The sequence below is a fragment of the Setaria italica genome, chromosome I (assembly GCF_000263155.2).
Source record: "Setaria italica strain Yugu1 chromosome I, Setaria_italica_v2.0, whole genome shotgun sequence".
In the NCBI taxonomy this organism is placed as follows: domain Eukaryota; kingdom Viridiplantae; phylum Streptophyta; class Magnoliopsida; order Poales; family Poaceae; genus Setaria; species Setaria italica.
In genome coordinates, this window is record NC_028450.1 from 7,944,194 (window position 1) to 7,959,557 (window position 15,364).

The window sequence follows — 15,364 nt, forward strand, 5'->3', positions numbered from 1 at the left end:
ACAGCAGGTATAGTATGGAGGAACAACATGTATATTCCAATGACAGGTTCAGATAATACTTTATGTACATTCAACTATGCCAAAATGCCATCTGCTCAAGGACTCATTTGTGCTTTTCTACTTCTGTTCCTAGTTCCTATGCCTATATGCTTCAACCAAGAGCAGGACTTCTGAACTTCTGAATACAGGATTACAGATAATGTGATTAGTTGGATCAGGCACTTGACGCACCGAGGAGACCAAGCGACTAATGTAGACATAACGTATTGCACTATATACTAGCATATATTAGCAAACAAAAAGAGGACCTCAAGATCAGTCTGATGTACAGAAGGTTACTTCTATAGACATAGAAGACTGTAGAACACGAGAGGTATGAAAGCATTGTCGAGCTGTGCTGTATATGCCTCCAATAATCCGCTCAATGTTACAGCTATCAAAAGCGATAACCAATTCTGTGTCAGCAGGAAAAGATGGTCAGTAAGATTTTGTGCTTGCTTTGTTCGTTTTACTTTCAGTAGCTTAAAAGAAGGAATGAGGTCGAACCTGCGAAAGAATGTACCCGCTGGAAGCTAAGAGTGACACCAGAATAGAGCAGGCTGCTAGCACAGAAGTTATGCCTGCTGCTGTGCCTTCAATTGTTTTCTCTAATATTTCAGAAAAGACAAAAGCATAAGAGTTCAGAGAACAAAGAGTGGAAGGGCCAAAAAGAGAACAAAGGAACTAAACTCACTTCCTGTCTTGCTCCATCTTAACACGCCATACTTGTACCCTATCATTGATGCCTAGGAAAGGAAAGGAGATAATTTATAATATGGATCAAAGAAGATAATTAACGGATCACAAACATTGGACACAGAACTTACCATGGTATCGCCTATCCCCAAGCTGAGAATTCCAGCGAAAGGGGCAAGCGGTCGGTCATTTAATCCAGATGACATCCATTTAGGAAGTGCACAGCCCAGTAAGAGTGAAAAATGGCTGAAAACACAAATAATATTAGGCCCCGTTTGGATCATTGGAATTGAATTCCATCCTAATAATCATAATTTAGACACAAATTAATTAAGCTAATATAATTGTATGTGGAATATAGTTGTATATTATAGTTGGTGATATGGGAGAGATACTTGTATGCTGCACTTCTACTATAGAGAAGCGAGTCTAAGAGCGTGCTATAAGAATTGAATTCCATTCTAATAACTATAATCTATAGAATCAATTTCCATCTCCCACCCCATGAATTTAAGATAGGCTTATATCTAAACTTTGGAAAGTTGTGGAATGCCACATTCCAACATAAATTAGCCTACTCCATTAGATAGATTCCAATTCCTTGGACACAAACGGGGCCTTAGGTTTATCATACCACAGGACATGAAAAAAAAAGGGTGAAATACGAAATGAGGGAACTGAAGCCTACTAAAGCACACCTACCTAACAATAAGAATCTCAGAATCACGATGATCAGTGAAGGCGTTCATAAACTGATGCACAACACGCCCAAGAGGGTATATTTCCCAAATCTGAGGCATGGTTAAACATTTTGCAGGCCAAAGAGCAAAGGTTACTCAAATTAAAAGAAAATAAGTAAAAAGAACTTGGGAAGACAAAACAAAAGGTTCCTTACTCGTATCATCTCCAATATTAAGAAAACTGCAAATGCTGCACCAAATGCCAAGTCCAAGAAAGCAGGCTGCAAAACATGAACATTTTTCCAGCGCAAACTACTGAATATTCTGATGGACATTGAACTTTGTTTTAGCACAGATGGAAATTGAACTGAAAAAAATGCACAAATCACCTGAAATATAACTGCAGGAGAGAAAATCAGAACAGCGACAAGATGATAATACTTGCGCAAAAGAATCCTCTCTGTTTTGCTCTGCTTTGATATGCTGTAGAACCTTCTAACTGATACACATATCACACATATCCAGTATGCACATAAAGCAAGTCGTTCATGTGAATCAGTGAACATGTAGTTAATAATCCTGTGAAATAATGAATCATTTAGCAAACATAAGTCAACATATTAAAAGAGTTTACGAGCAATAAGATCTCACAAAATGTAAATCAATCCAAAAAGTGTTGTCCAACTACCCTATTTCACATATATCAAGGAGTCATAAACTCGAAGCAATAGATATATCACGAAAAACAGTGTAACTAACTTTGCTGTCGATTCCAAGACAAGGTATTTTGAAACAAGAAATCCCAATAACCAAACAATATTTAAACACAAAGGAACATTTAAGGGTGTCAAATTAAATGGCATGTACGATTAAGAAGGTAGTGTTGTTTGTGTGCATGCTTTTCAGGCTCTCTTTGGAAAAGGTGAACTGCAATGCTTACCAAACAAAAGGATGCACTTTAAGACCTTGAACAAGGTGTGTCCATGATGGTACTAAAAACATTAACACCACCAACAACAAGGTATAGAATACAGCAGAACCAATTCTTTTTTGTGTATGTTCCACAGCTGCTTCTGTCCGTTGCTTCCCCTTACAGTAATCCCAAAACTGAAGAGAACTTTTGTATAGCAATGGAAGTAGAAAAAGGCCAAGTAAAATCCCCTGTCAAGAGAAAAAGAGAATAAAGTTATCCCAAAAAAAAGAAAAATAAAAAGAGAGTAAAGATAAATATGCTATGACACCGATGCCAGACAAAAGCAACTCTACCTGAATAATTGTGGTCATATCGCTTCTAGTTCCAGGTGTGTGAATGAATGCTTTTGATGACATGGAAAAATCCATCTGTCATCCCAAATGCAAGACAAAATAATAAGTAAATAAATAAGCAAATCAGCTTTGCCACCATTTTGCTTGTAGAATAAATCACACCTTTGAAAGTGTATGGGCCAACATATCACCAAAGTAAAGAACAAGACCACTGGACACCAGAAGCGCCTCCCCTGAAATATGCAACAGTTTAAACAATGAGGGGGAAAGAAAGGAGAAATCTCCAAGTCAAGGTAATTGAGCAATATGCTGATAGATAACAGAAACTAAAAAGAATCACACAAGGTAACAGAACTTGCATAAACTATAAGATATATAAAGGTTTATAAAATTTCTTGTAGTGTATGAAACCAGACATGACAAAAAAGAAGAGTAAAAAAAGATCTAATTACATCTTAGACTTCAAGTACAAACCAAAAGATGAACATGAAGGAAACTTCTCTAGAATATGCTTGATTAAGATCACAGCAGCCACTCCATGGCAGAGCATATACACCATATTGGTCATTACCATCAGACCTACAACAAATTACATATAGGTGATTTTGACAACTTCCTTGGGTATGATAGACCTAAATTTCATTTAAATGCATATTAAACACGCATGTTACCTCCATCAGTCTTCAGTAGAAAGGACAAGAAGTATGTCACGAGATATAAAGCTACCAACAATGGACCGTATTTCAAATGTTTAGAAACTCCATTGCTGGGAGACTGCCGTAGATGCCAAAGGAAGAAAGCCAGCACACCGAGACAGCTGATTGATGCCGCCCAGTACTGCATTTCAAGGTATGCAAATTCTGGCAATGGAAATAGGATTTGTAATTAGTTAACTGTGTGCATCACATAAGAAACTAACCAACAATGAAACAGACAACAAATGCACTTTACAAACACTTTGAATCATGAATTTAAATGTAGAATTCAGGAAAATCGAATTTAATAGCCAACGTGATCAAGATAACAGAACAGAAATATACCTTCAGGTCCATTAGGATCAGCTGGTAAGAGCCTTGACCGCTGGATTAATTGAGAAAGCATGACACTCGGCAGAGTAGTGGCACCAAGAAGTATGCCTGATGAAGCACCTGGCCTGGAGCACACAATAAAGCACTGTCATTATAATTTCCTTACTATGGGTCTTGGTAGAAGCACACATAAACAGTAGAAACTAGGTAGGTCACACAGAACACAGAAGGCGAACTAATAGTTGAGCAACTACAGACAGTGTAGCCTCAAAAGAGCATGGAAGTCAGCTTGGAAATCACCGAATCCTAGTTAATCTGAACAAAGTCACTAAGAGCATCTCCAGCAGTCTCCCTTTCCCCAATCCAACTATCATATTGGAAGAGTTGATAAGAAAATAGTGCTCCAGCAGTCTCCCTTTAACTTTTCCTTTTCCCAATAATTATTGGGATAACCCAAAAATTCACCCCAACTCTCGCTAAATAAAGGAGGAGTTGTGAGGGTAGTTGGATTGGGATGAGATTATTGGGAGACTGCAAAACCTAATCTCCCAATAACGGTGAAAGTGATATTGGGATATCCCTATTAACTAGTTATTGGGAAACATTTATTGGGAGACTGCTAGAGATACTCCAATCTGACCTTACCACTCCTGTCAGCCAAACAAGGCACGGGCTTACCTCATGTCTGCATTTCCATTGCATGTTAAATCCAACAATCCAACTGAATAAGGGAGTCAGCTCTTACATATCCAACTGAATCCCCAGTGCATCTGCTAATTCCCTAATTATTCCCCAATTGCGCATGCATTGCATCCCACACATGGAAGCAACCATTCGCATAAATTGGCCTCAGGTTTCCCAGCTCCACCAGGAGCTTTGCAGGGTACAGCACCACCATCCACTAAAACGTAGCTCCTACGCACCTAGTTCGCTGGACGGGGGAACCTAAACCGAGCATGTCCCCAATTCACACCGCGGGATACCACCCGCTGACCCGCAGCAAACCAAATCGCGAAGACTTTTCAGTCTAATTGAACGGGGGGAGATAGCACGGAACGAGAGGGGGGGGGGGGGGTAAAGCATCCGCGCACCTGGTCCTGAAGCGGCGGAGCGGGGAGGCGGAGCCATCCACGGCGAGCTCGACGGCGAGGGCGGCGGCGGCGAGGACCGCGAGCGGCGCGGCGAGGAGGGCCGGGGCCGCGAGCGCGACGCGGGCGGCGAAGAGGAAGACCACGAGGCGCTCGCCGGTGAGCAGCGCCGGCGACGGGGACGCGGCGGCGAGCGCGAACCCGGCGGCCATCGGCTTTGGTCGGCCCCGTTACGCTAACGCGGCGGGCGGGTTTGGTCCGGTCCGGTCTGGTGCGGCGTCCGTCTTGGGTTGTGGGTGGTCGTGGCGGTTGGGCGCGGTCAAAGTTGGTGACCAACTGATCATCCTGTGACGCGTTCGGTCAAAGTTGGTGACCGATGAGTTTTTCACCTAGTTGTATTTTTCGGGGACTACAGTCTACAGGGACCTGTTGGAGCATCCGTTCTAGATTTTTTTTTCCCTTATTAACATCTGGGGCATGGAATACTCTAGTAATTGTGAATATTCTTTGTTGATAGAACTGCAATTTTTTTTGTTTTTTGTTTTGGCGAAGAGAACTGAATTTTTTTTGTTTGAAACCACCGCATCCTAATTAGTTCTAATCTCATCCTGAATTTTGTGCCGAACCAATCGTAACCCCTCCGTTCTAACATGTTTTATTTGATCCTGTAGATGTTCAATTCATCTGGGGTATGCAAAAAGATGTTTTCAAATTTGCAGTGACTAATCGTTGAGGTAGAAACCAGCAAATCGGCAGCAATATGGTGAACTAACTGTGGTTTGGATCATTGAGCTAAAGTTTAATCTTTGTCATATCGAATCTTCGGATGATTAGGATGATTAAACATGAACTAATTATAAAACTAACTAAGGAGGCTAATTCGCGAGACGAATCTATTAAGCCTAATTAATTCATGATTAGCGAGACGAATATATTAAGCCTAATTAATTCATGATTAGTACATATTTACTGTAACATCACATTATTAAATTATGAACTAATTAGGTTTAATAGTTTCGTCTTGCAAATTAACTTCTCAATTGATTTTATAATTAATCAATACTTAATACTCGTAATTAGTATTTAAATATTTGATATGGCACGAACTAAACTTTAGTTCGTGAAATTAATGGAACTTTAGCCACGCGCAAATTTTAATTCGCGGAACCAAACGGGAATGGGAACCTTAGCCACGCGCACGTAGATCTAGATGGAGGTACGGAACGGAAAGCAGCGTTGAGAATAGTGCCGCACGCGTTGCGTGGCGTGTCGCCAACGATAAAACTCTGAACAACAAACCAAGGACGCACCGCCGAACTGATTCCCTTCCCGTCGGCAGGAAAGCATATTCCAGAACATGATATCTCACTCGGATTGTTATTACATCACCGCCAAATTGGAACGTCCATGGACAAAAAGTTTCTAGCGAAATGTTCAATACTTAAGCCATCTAGTCATGCTGTAAAGCCTTTTTAACAATTATTATGTAAGCCCACTTACAGCAATGAGCAGTGCATCAAGCGAAGGGTCAAAGTTTAGACGATTCGACTCTCGCAAACAGAATGTTATCGAGCAAGTTTAGGGATGTTCGGGAGATAGGGTCTAAACTTTAACTCGTGTCACATCGGCTAAATCGCGTTAGGGATGTTCGGGAGATAGGGTCTAAACTTTAGCCCCTGTCGCATCGGCTAAATCGCGAGAAGAATCTATTAAACCTAATTAGTCCATGATTTGACAATATAATGCTACCGTAACCATTCACTAATGATGGATTAATTAGACTTAATAGATTCGTCTCGCGATTTAGCCTAGGGGTTCTACTATTAGTTTTGTAATTAGCTTATATTTAATCCTCCTAATTACTCTAATTAGCATCGAACATCCGATGTGACAGCGCTATAGGGGTTCTACTATTAGTTTTGTAATTAGCTTATATTTAATCCTCCTAATTACTCTAATTAGCATCGAACATCCGATGTGACAGCGCTAAAGTTTAACCCGTAATATCCAAACACCCCCTTACGTGACATGCACACAAGTGAGATACTCATTGCCCAGTTGCTTTTTGCCCTTTTGCCCTGTAGCAACCAAAATACCAAAGCTCTCATTGGATCACTGATCATGGCTTGATACATGAGCAGGAACCATACGCGCCAAGCAACTTCTCCAGTTGTAATAGATAGACATGTACCAGACATCTCATGTTCTCCAAAAATACAGTGAGGAAACAAAAACACGAAGGAGCTCGCATTCTACATGGTTCACAGCACATTACTAAGTATATAACACAATCCTTTAATATTCATAACAAGACGACAGCATACTAGCATTGTCATTTCTCCTTCAAAACATAGGATCATATGTATAAGCTTAACATGCCGCAGGGATAAAACATCGTGCCGGGGACTGGTCCTAAACCCGTTGCAACTCTTCAGAAGCTTCAACCCAAAGTAGCCTGAAAACAAAGCAATTCCCAAATGGTCAGTAGACAGATTGTATCAGCAATTTATTTAGCACTAAACTACAGTAAAACCAGGAAAAATAATTCCTAAACATTGCAACCCCCTTCAGAAGGAACAATCCTGCAAATACAAAAAAGATGCAACTTCAATAACATGCATCACAAGAGGTAACACCAAGTAATTTAAGTACAAGCTCTAACTCAAATACCACCCACAGTTCAAGCTTCATATGCATATGGATGACGACACATGGACATGTACATCCAGCCTGCCAATGTGTTTGCATATCAGATCCTTCTTTTGCAGAAAGACATACAGGAAAAAGAAGATGCAGAAAAGGAACAGGATACAGACCAAATACTGATTGCTACTGCACTGCTCAAATGCAAACAAGACTATCGTGCCAAATATGCTGCCATCAGGTATCTAGATACCTTTCACAGTCGACAGAACAACAAAAGATGTCATAAGAATGGTGTCAGTGTTTTAAGTACACATCACAGCTTTCATCACCCCAGGATTGTTCAGAAAAGAAAAATCACCAGAATTTAAGTACATGAGATTGGTGACTATAATACAAAAGAGCATTTAAGCAAGTAAATTCCAGGATTCCAGCTACATGATCAAAGGATACAAACTTATATGTGAAAATAGTTCTTTCAATAATAATTGCATGCAGAAAGTTGGGAGTAAGCAAGACTCACGTTAATCAGACAAACATTGCCAGCTCTGGACGGCTAAAGATGTTATCCCCATCATCCTCCAGGGCAGGATATGCAGCAACAAGTGCATCCTGTGCACCAATGTATAGAGAGTTGTAGATCTTCCAATACACTTCACGCACTTTCCTTGCTGGATGGAAGAGGCCTTGCAGGCAATAATTCAAAATCACAGCTGCACCTAGTGCGACCCTCATCCCCTCAATCGCCTCCATGACAGCATTTATGACATGGGGAGATGTCTCAAAAATGTTTGGCCACACATAGTTAAGCAGATGGACAAGAGCATCCTCACAACCCAAGCCAGCAACGCCTAGAGCCATGTGCTTAACAGCAGAAGCAGCAGTCTGCCGATGAACCAGATCTCTATCCATGAGGGCATCTTCAAGTAAGGGAGTGACAGCATATATGTAATCTTTGCCCATCTCACCAATATATTCAAAGAGGAAAGAGAGGGACTTCAGGACACCATTTTGGACATTGAGCTCTGGAACCCGGTACTCGTTCATAAGGGCAGGCAAAACTGTGAAAGGTGAGCACGTTTCAGCAACTATAGCAATTGCTACAGTTGTGCAAACACGGTTTTGTCGCTCTTGCACCTTCAAGTTATTCAAAAGGGTGGCCAGCACATCCTGCGGCCCAATAGCCTTAGCAATATAACCAAATGTGTTCACAGTGGCTCTCCTAATACCCTTCTTGTGAGCCTTCAACATTTCAAGCAGCTCAAAACAAATCCTCATCCATTCCCTTGCTGGCACAAATTCTGCTCCACGATCAGCAATCCTACCAACAAGATCAATGCAGTTCTCTTGGACCTTCTCATGCCTGTTCTTCAAGATGGGGGTCAGACGAGGAAGAAGGTCCTTGATTGGAGGAGTCATTTTAGTCATACCAATGACATTGACGATAGCCTTCAAAGCTCCAAGAATCGAACCCAGCACTTCAGGATACTCCTCTCCTAAGTACTCATACAGCACAACACCCAAATGACCCATGAGCTGCTCCTCCTGGCACTGCTTCATGACGATGGCTATCCTGGATATCAGATCAGCAGCCTGCTGCCTAACTTTTGCACTCTTGTTGTTCAATCGCCACTTGATGGTACCACAAATCTGAGGAAGGTAAGGCTTAACTCTCTGTCCAAGTGCATTAACCACAGCTCCAAAACCATTAAGCATAACATTCGCATCATCACTTGTTTGCTCTTGAAAAGCATACAGAATACCATCAATAAGCAGCTCCTCTAGGCGAGCATCAATATCTGAAGCACCCAAGTTGGCCACCACCTTCTCAATTGTTTCCATCACCATCCTTCTGTAGGGCTCGCTTTCATCCTTCAGATCCTCAACAACCCTCCCAACAATATCAGCAACTCCAACCTTATTCGCCATCTCCACTGTAGTTTCCACAAGCTGTTTATAGTTCCTGCGATCTAGAGCCATTCTCCTAACCCAGAAGTGCTTGAAGAAATCTGGAAGGATGTCATTCCGGATATAATCAGCCTCCACACCCTCTGTACTGACACACTGCTTCACAACCTTGAGGACAATCTTCTTCATCTCTTCATCTGGTGACTGGAACTCCCTAATAAGGACCTGCATCACCTCCTTTGTGTAGTAACTCGCATACAGAGCGTCCATCAGAGGGATGATGAAACCAATGGCCTTCAAGAAGGCAGCAAGGACCTTCCCACGGTGAGATCTGATACCCTTCCACAAAGGCTTCAAAACAGTATCAAAGCTTTCTATACCGTAGGGTGCAGCAGCCTCAGCTAGTGCAGCAAGAGAAAGGGCAGTAATGGTCCGCACTTTCTGGTTCTCATCACTCAGACCATGTTCAATGATCTCAACAAGTGACTTAAGATGTGGCAGAACAGCACAGCCCATGAGAATAGCAATCTGCTGAACGATTTTGATACCAGTGTGCCGAGCCTGCCAGGACTTCTTACTCTGACAGACAGCCTTCAAGAACGGTAGGAGTGCAGGGATACCCAAAGCAGAAGCCACCACACTGAACGCCCTAGCAGTGGTGTTTCTGACATACTCATCAATGTTATCAATATCCGGCCGCATGGCAGCAATCATTGTGGCAAGACCAGCTGCTTTGCTAAGATTTGAGATGATCTCCCGGCCCTCAACACGAGCATAGTAGTCCTCATCAATAAGCAGGGGCTCAATAACCACAAGAATCTTGTGCACGAATGGACGGACCAGCTCATCCAGCTTATACAGTACCCTATCAATGACCTTCACCAGAAGGTGTCGCTCCTGGTCCTCCAGTGTTGGCTGCATAAGTAAGGGCAGGATTTTGTTGAACAGTGGTCCAGCACCGAATTCCCGGGCTTTGTCTGTCAGCTGCCGAAGTGCTGTTTTACGCTGTGGGGGTGTGCCATTCTTCACTTTGAGCAACAGTTTCATGATTTTCCTCTCCTTTTGCTCCTCTGGCGATAGCTGCTCCTCCTCTTCCTCATTCAGCAACGTCCCAAAATACTGGTAATCCTCTGGCTTCATGAGTGGTAAACCACCACCCAGCTCCTTGGGCACATCAAACTGCTGCCCACGATTCTCCTCTGGAATAGCATAAAGTGGTGTTCCAAGAGGTGTTGGCGTCGCAAGAAGCTTCCTTGCCGGGGTCCTTATGGGCTGGTAAGAAGCCGGAGGCTCAAGAATCTTGTACCCCTCCTGCGGGAACATAGCGTCAAGCTCCTCATCAGTGAGAGGCCTGTTTCTCTCTTCAATGTCCCGCTCCCACCGCATGAGCTGGTACTGCTCTGGAGTCATCGGGCCACGAGCGATCTGACTAGGCGTTGGTGTGGCAAGGTTCTCTGCACCAAATGGTGTCGGTCCAGGAGTATAGCCAGCAGGCGTTGCAGCACCGAGACCACCAGGGGTGGCACTCCCCATACTCGCTGGCGTCTCATCCCACCTTGATCTCTGCTTCTTACCAGGGGTTGGCGTGACACCACCAGGCAGCTTTGGAGTAGCATCCCAAGCCCCAGAAGGAGTTGCGCCCGGGGTAACACCACCAGCTGCAGGCGTTGCATCAGCATCAGCCATCCTCCCTGGGGTTGGTGTCTCATCCCATCTATTCCTTCTCACAGAGGGTGTGGCATCTCCAACACGCCCAGGAGTTGCGTCCCAACGCCCGATCCCAGGAGTTGCATCAGGGGCATCCCAGTCCGAGGATGTCTTTGCCTTCTTAGCCCCAGCAGCAGCATCGCTGTCCTGCGACTGATCCCACCTGTTGCGCCGCTTTGTGGTGGCAGCAGGCTGCTCAGGTGCCGCAGCCTTCTTCTCCTTCTCCTTCTCCTCCTCTTCCTTCTTCTTCTTCGCAATCTCGCGCATCAGGTCCTCCTTCTTCTTCGCAAGCGCCGCATCACGCATGACATCGGCGTAGGTCCGCACCGAGGGGTCCGGGGTGGCCTCCCCGGCAGCGAACGGGTCATGGCGCTCCGGCGAAATGATCTGGTTGAGGCGGCGGCGCCGGTAGTCGTCCTCGCGGTCGATGATGCGCTGGGACCTCTTGGGCAGCGCGTCGTCGTCGGCCGAGCGCGGGAGGTCGGCGGCGGCGATGGCGTGGCCCGTGTAGGCCGCGAGGCGGCGCGGCGCGGGGTTGGCGGCCTCCGTGTCGTCCTCCGCGGCGTCGTCCTCGGAGGCCGGGATGGAGGTGTCGTAGCCGGCGAAGCGGTTGGGGTCGGCCCCTCCGCCACCGTAGAGGTCGGTGTCGAAGGTGACGGAGGAGACGGCCATGGGCGCGCCGGCCGCGAGCGCCTCCTCCAACTTGCGCCGCTCCTCCTGCGTGCGCGAGATCTCCGCGTCGACGTCCATGGCGGCGGCGCGGGCTCTAGCGAGCTAGGGTTTGGTGGACAAGGCGGAAGATGAGAGATGGGAGAGATTGGGGAAGGGAGCTAGCAAGGTTGAGGCCTCATTTGTATGGGCTTGATAAATCCGGCGCGTAGAAGTGATCTCGTCCGTTGATCGATACGAAAACCGATCAAGGCCGTTGATTCTCTACCTAGGAACCGACTTAATCGATGTCAAATTAAATTTTGCATTAAAACATATTTTATTTTTATTTTTTATTAGGGAATTTAATTAATCTAATTCGCCTCCGCCACCGACCCATTTTTTCAAATAAGCCCATCAAACCCCCAACGTCTCCAAACAAAGTCCTCAATCCCAATCAATCCCCAATTCGTTCACGCCTCCCCGGTCTCGCCGGCGCCGCCGCCTCCCTCCTCTCCGGCCGCCACCGTCACCGCCACTTCCCGTCCTAAAGGCCCCACCTCTCGTCACTCCCCACTCTCAAATAAACAGATCTACACAAAGCTCCCCTCCTTCTCCCGCTTGGGCGGCAGGGGCGGCGGCGGCGGCGCGATGGGGAAGTCTGACTTCCTGACGCCGAAGGCGATCGCGAACCGGATCAAGGCGAAGGGTCTGCAGAAGCTGCGGTGGTACTGCCAGATGTGCCAGAAGCAGTGCCGCGACGAGAACGGGTTCAAGTGCCACTGCATGTCGGAGTCGCACCAGCGGCAGATGCAGGTGTTCGGCATGGCGCCCGAGCGCGTCGTGGAGGGCTTCTCCGAGGAGTTCCTCGAGACCTTCCTCGCCCTGATCCGCCGCGCGCACCGCCACTCCCGCGTCGCCGCCACCGTCGTCTACAACGAGTACATCGCCGACCGGCACCACGTCCACATGAACTCCACCAGGTGGGCCACGCTCACCGAGTTCGTCAAGTTCCTGGGGCGCGAGGGCTACTGCAAGGTCGAGGACACGCCCAAGGGGTGGTTCATGACCTACATCGACCGTGACTCGGAGCAGGCCGTCAAGGCGCGCCTCAAGCGCAAGAGGATCAAGTCAGACATGGCTGAGGACGAGCGCCAGGAGCGCATGATCGCTCGCCAGATCGAGCGTGCTCAGAAGTCCCTAGCCAAAGCCAATGATGGTGATGAAGGTAATGTTGCCGAGGGTGAGTCCGAATCTGAGTCCGGCAGTGAAGAAGATTATTCAGGTTCGGATGATGATGGAGAGGAACGGGAGGATGACTCAAAAGAGGCCAACAAGGCAACAGGGAAGATTGCGATTGCTCTTCAGAAGTCTGTGCCAGGGCCGAAGGTTAATCCTTTCGAGGATAAGCCAAAGGTGAATTTTGGTTTCGATGAAGAGGACTCTGGTGTCCGAGAGAAGAAGGATGAGGTGGACAAGAAGAAGGGGAAGGATGTGAAAGCAGCAGAAGCAAGGAGGTCAGCATTGGATGAGCTTATGAAGGAGGAGGAGAAGGCCAAGGAGAGGAGCAACAGAAAGGACTACTGGCTGTGCCCTGGGATTGTGGTCAAGGTGATGAGTAAGTCATTGGCTGAGAAGGGGTACTACAAGCAGAAAGGGGTGGTGAAGAAAGTGATTGATAAATATGTTGGGGAGATTGAGATGTTGGAGAGCAAGCATGTTCTCAGGGTCGACCAAGATGAGCTTGAGACTGTGATCCCTCAGATTGGTGGGCTGGTGCGGATTGTGAATGGGGCTTATCGGGGGTCGAAGGCTAGGTTGCTCTCAGTGGATACAGAGAAATTCTGTGCAAAAGTGCAGGTTGAGAAAGGCCTCTATGATGGGAAGATTCTCAGGGCTGTCGAATATGAGGACATTTGCAAGATTTCCTCATGATATGATTCATTTCATTTCCTGGATCATCGCTGAAGCAAACAAGAGCCATATGATCTAGGGTACTAGCTCTGTCACTTAGATGCCTGACAGCGTCTGTGCTTGTTATTACTCGTGATGGAATATCTTCTGTTGAAGGGGTTCAATGTGTTGATGTTTCTAGTTCCATGTAACTGCTGAAGGGCTATGTGTGAGACAATGGTGGTATCATGTGTGTTTCCTTGTTACTAAACCAGAATACCTGTTATTGGCAATTTTGTAATATCTGGTTAACTTCTATATTGCTGTATCTAGTGAATCTTTCAGCAGATATTTTCTTGGTATTTTGAGCATTACCTGCCAATCAGTTCTTTTGATAAGGTTGTCATATTATTTTAACACAAAAAGGTAATTGAGAATCAGTAAAATTAACCTTTGTGAGGATGCTTCCAAAAGTTATTTGATGACAACTGTATGGTTTCTGCATCTCTTCGGAACTGTAGCTTTAAGGAAGTTGCAAAAAACTACATATATCTTATTAGCAAACTTATTGATGCACATACTTTGTTTAGCAATTCCAGATGAAAAACGCCAAGTACAAATCTCTCATGACACAAAATTTTATCGGTTTGAAAGACCGTCACTTCTTTATCCCGGTTTTCACCTAAAAAAGTTATGTACATAATAAGTGGAACAAACTACCACGTGAAACTAAACTGCTGTTACTCTGAAATTCAAGGCTTATCTTTTAGATAGCATATGCATACTAATGATAGCACAAAATCAGCAATTGACATAGACAGTTTTTGTTAACTGGCTCTGCTAATTCTTATTGACAAGCTTTATTTAAACGTAATAAATCCAAATTCCTACAAACCCTACAAGGTCTTCTGTCATGCGTGACACCATGGAATTTCTTTGCCTCATATTTTTAGCATTCTACTCAAGGAACTCATATCTTGTAACCCAGGCTTACACATCAAACTATATAGTAGTGAGAATTATCATATAAGACATCTTAGTTTTCTGTTTCTCCTATCACAACTCATGGTTCATATCTGGTATGCCGTTATGATGGGAGTAGAGCACTATGACTACATCGGACTTTTTGATATTTTACTGTAGGAAAATGGAATACACATACTGCTGGAATTGTTGTAGACTTGGAGTCACGACACGCAAATAAAAAAGGGTATCTGCTTGTATGGAACTAAATGAAAAGTGTCCTTGAACAGGTATGACTTCCATACCACGGTAATCATTGAGCATATGTATTCTGTGCCTTAAATCTTCTGATCTGAACTTTCCTGATTGGTTGGTTGCATAGATTTGATATGGTTGATTGCATGAAGTGATCATCTTCCCCTCAAAAAGAAATTGAAGTAATCATCTTTGATGCATCCAGTGCCCCTTCCTTATCATTGGGAGTTGATATTTGTTTCAAGTAATCTGCACTATAAGTTCCTTCTTGTCCTTGTGTATTAGTGTTAATGTGATTCTTTCAGTAGCAGATAGATTCTTAGTTACTCCAAGTCCAGTGGCAATAATCATCTTATTTGTGAGACCCTTAGGCGTATGTTCTGTAATCCATTTGCCATTCTTATGCTATGTGCTACATTTAGATTCTGCCATAAAAAAACATAGTCTGCATTACCTCTAACACTGGAACTTTGTATTCACCTATATTCATCTTGCAGGCTTTCATTGATGATCTCCAAAACATGGATGTGAAGAATGCATGACGTAAGAT

The 15,364-nt window shown here is 44.7% G+C and overlaps 2 protein-coding genes across 2 annotated transcripts; one reads left to right on the forward strand and one right to left on the reverse strand.

The window, feature by feature from the left end:
* Positions 1 to 10: 10 nt before the first annotated feature.
* Positions 11 to 11,895, reverse strand: LOC101780167 (splicing factor 3B subunit 1). Its single transcript, XM_004951851.3, has 15 exons — positions 7,972 to 11,895; positions 4,801 to 5,027; positions 3,722 to 3,834; positions 3,353 to 3,541; positions 3,156 to 3,260; positions 2,844 to 2,914; positions 2,682 to 2,756; positions 2,356 to 2,576; positions 1,805 to 1,994; positions 1,631 to 1,696; positions 1,438 to 1,526; positions 867 to 981; positions 734 to 785; positions 547 to 647; positions 11 to 455 (listed from the first exon to the last, which is right to left on the reverse strand). Exons 1-15 carry the CDS (start codon positions 11,803 to 11,805, stop codon positions 342 to 344), a joined length of 5,562 nt encoding a protein of 1,853 aa, XP_004951908.2. The 5' UTR covers positions 11,806 to 11,895; the 3' UTR covers positions 11 to 341.
* A 230-nt stretch (positions 11,896 to 12,125) lies between these two features.
* LOC101782320 (KIN17-like protein) lies at positions 12,126 to 13,967 on the forward strand. The gene has a single exon (XM_004951855.2). It carries the CDS (start codon positions 12,355 to 12,357, stop codon positions 13,636 to 13,638), a length of 1,284 nt encoding a protein of 427 aa, XP_004951912.1. The 5' UTR covers positions 12,126 to 12,354; the 3' UTR covers positions 13,639 to 13,967.
* The last annotated feature ends 1,397 nt before the right edge of the window (positions 13,968 to 15,364 follow it).

Excerpts from the sequence above, each read along its gene's own strand:
- LOC101782320 (XM_004951855.2), top strand. The coding sequence starts at position 12,355 with ATGGGGAAGTCTGACTTCCTGACGCCGAAGGCGATCGCGAACCGGATC.
- LOC101780167 (XM_004951851.3), bottom strand. The coding sequence starts at position 11,805 with ATGGACGTCGACGCGGAGATCTCGCGCACGCAGGAGGAGCGGCGCAAG. Across the intron at positions 3,542-3,721 it reads TGATCCTAATGGACCTGAAG|AATTTGCATACCTTGAAATG; the intron begins GTATATTTCTGT and ends TTCCATTGCCAG. Across the intron at positions 3,261-3,352 it reads TCTACTGAAGACTGATGGAG|GTCTGATGGTAATGACCAAT; the intron begins GTAACATGCGTG and ends AATTTGTTGTAG.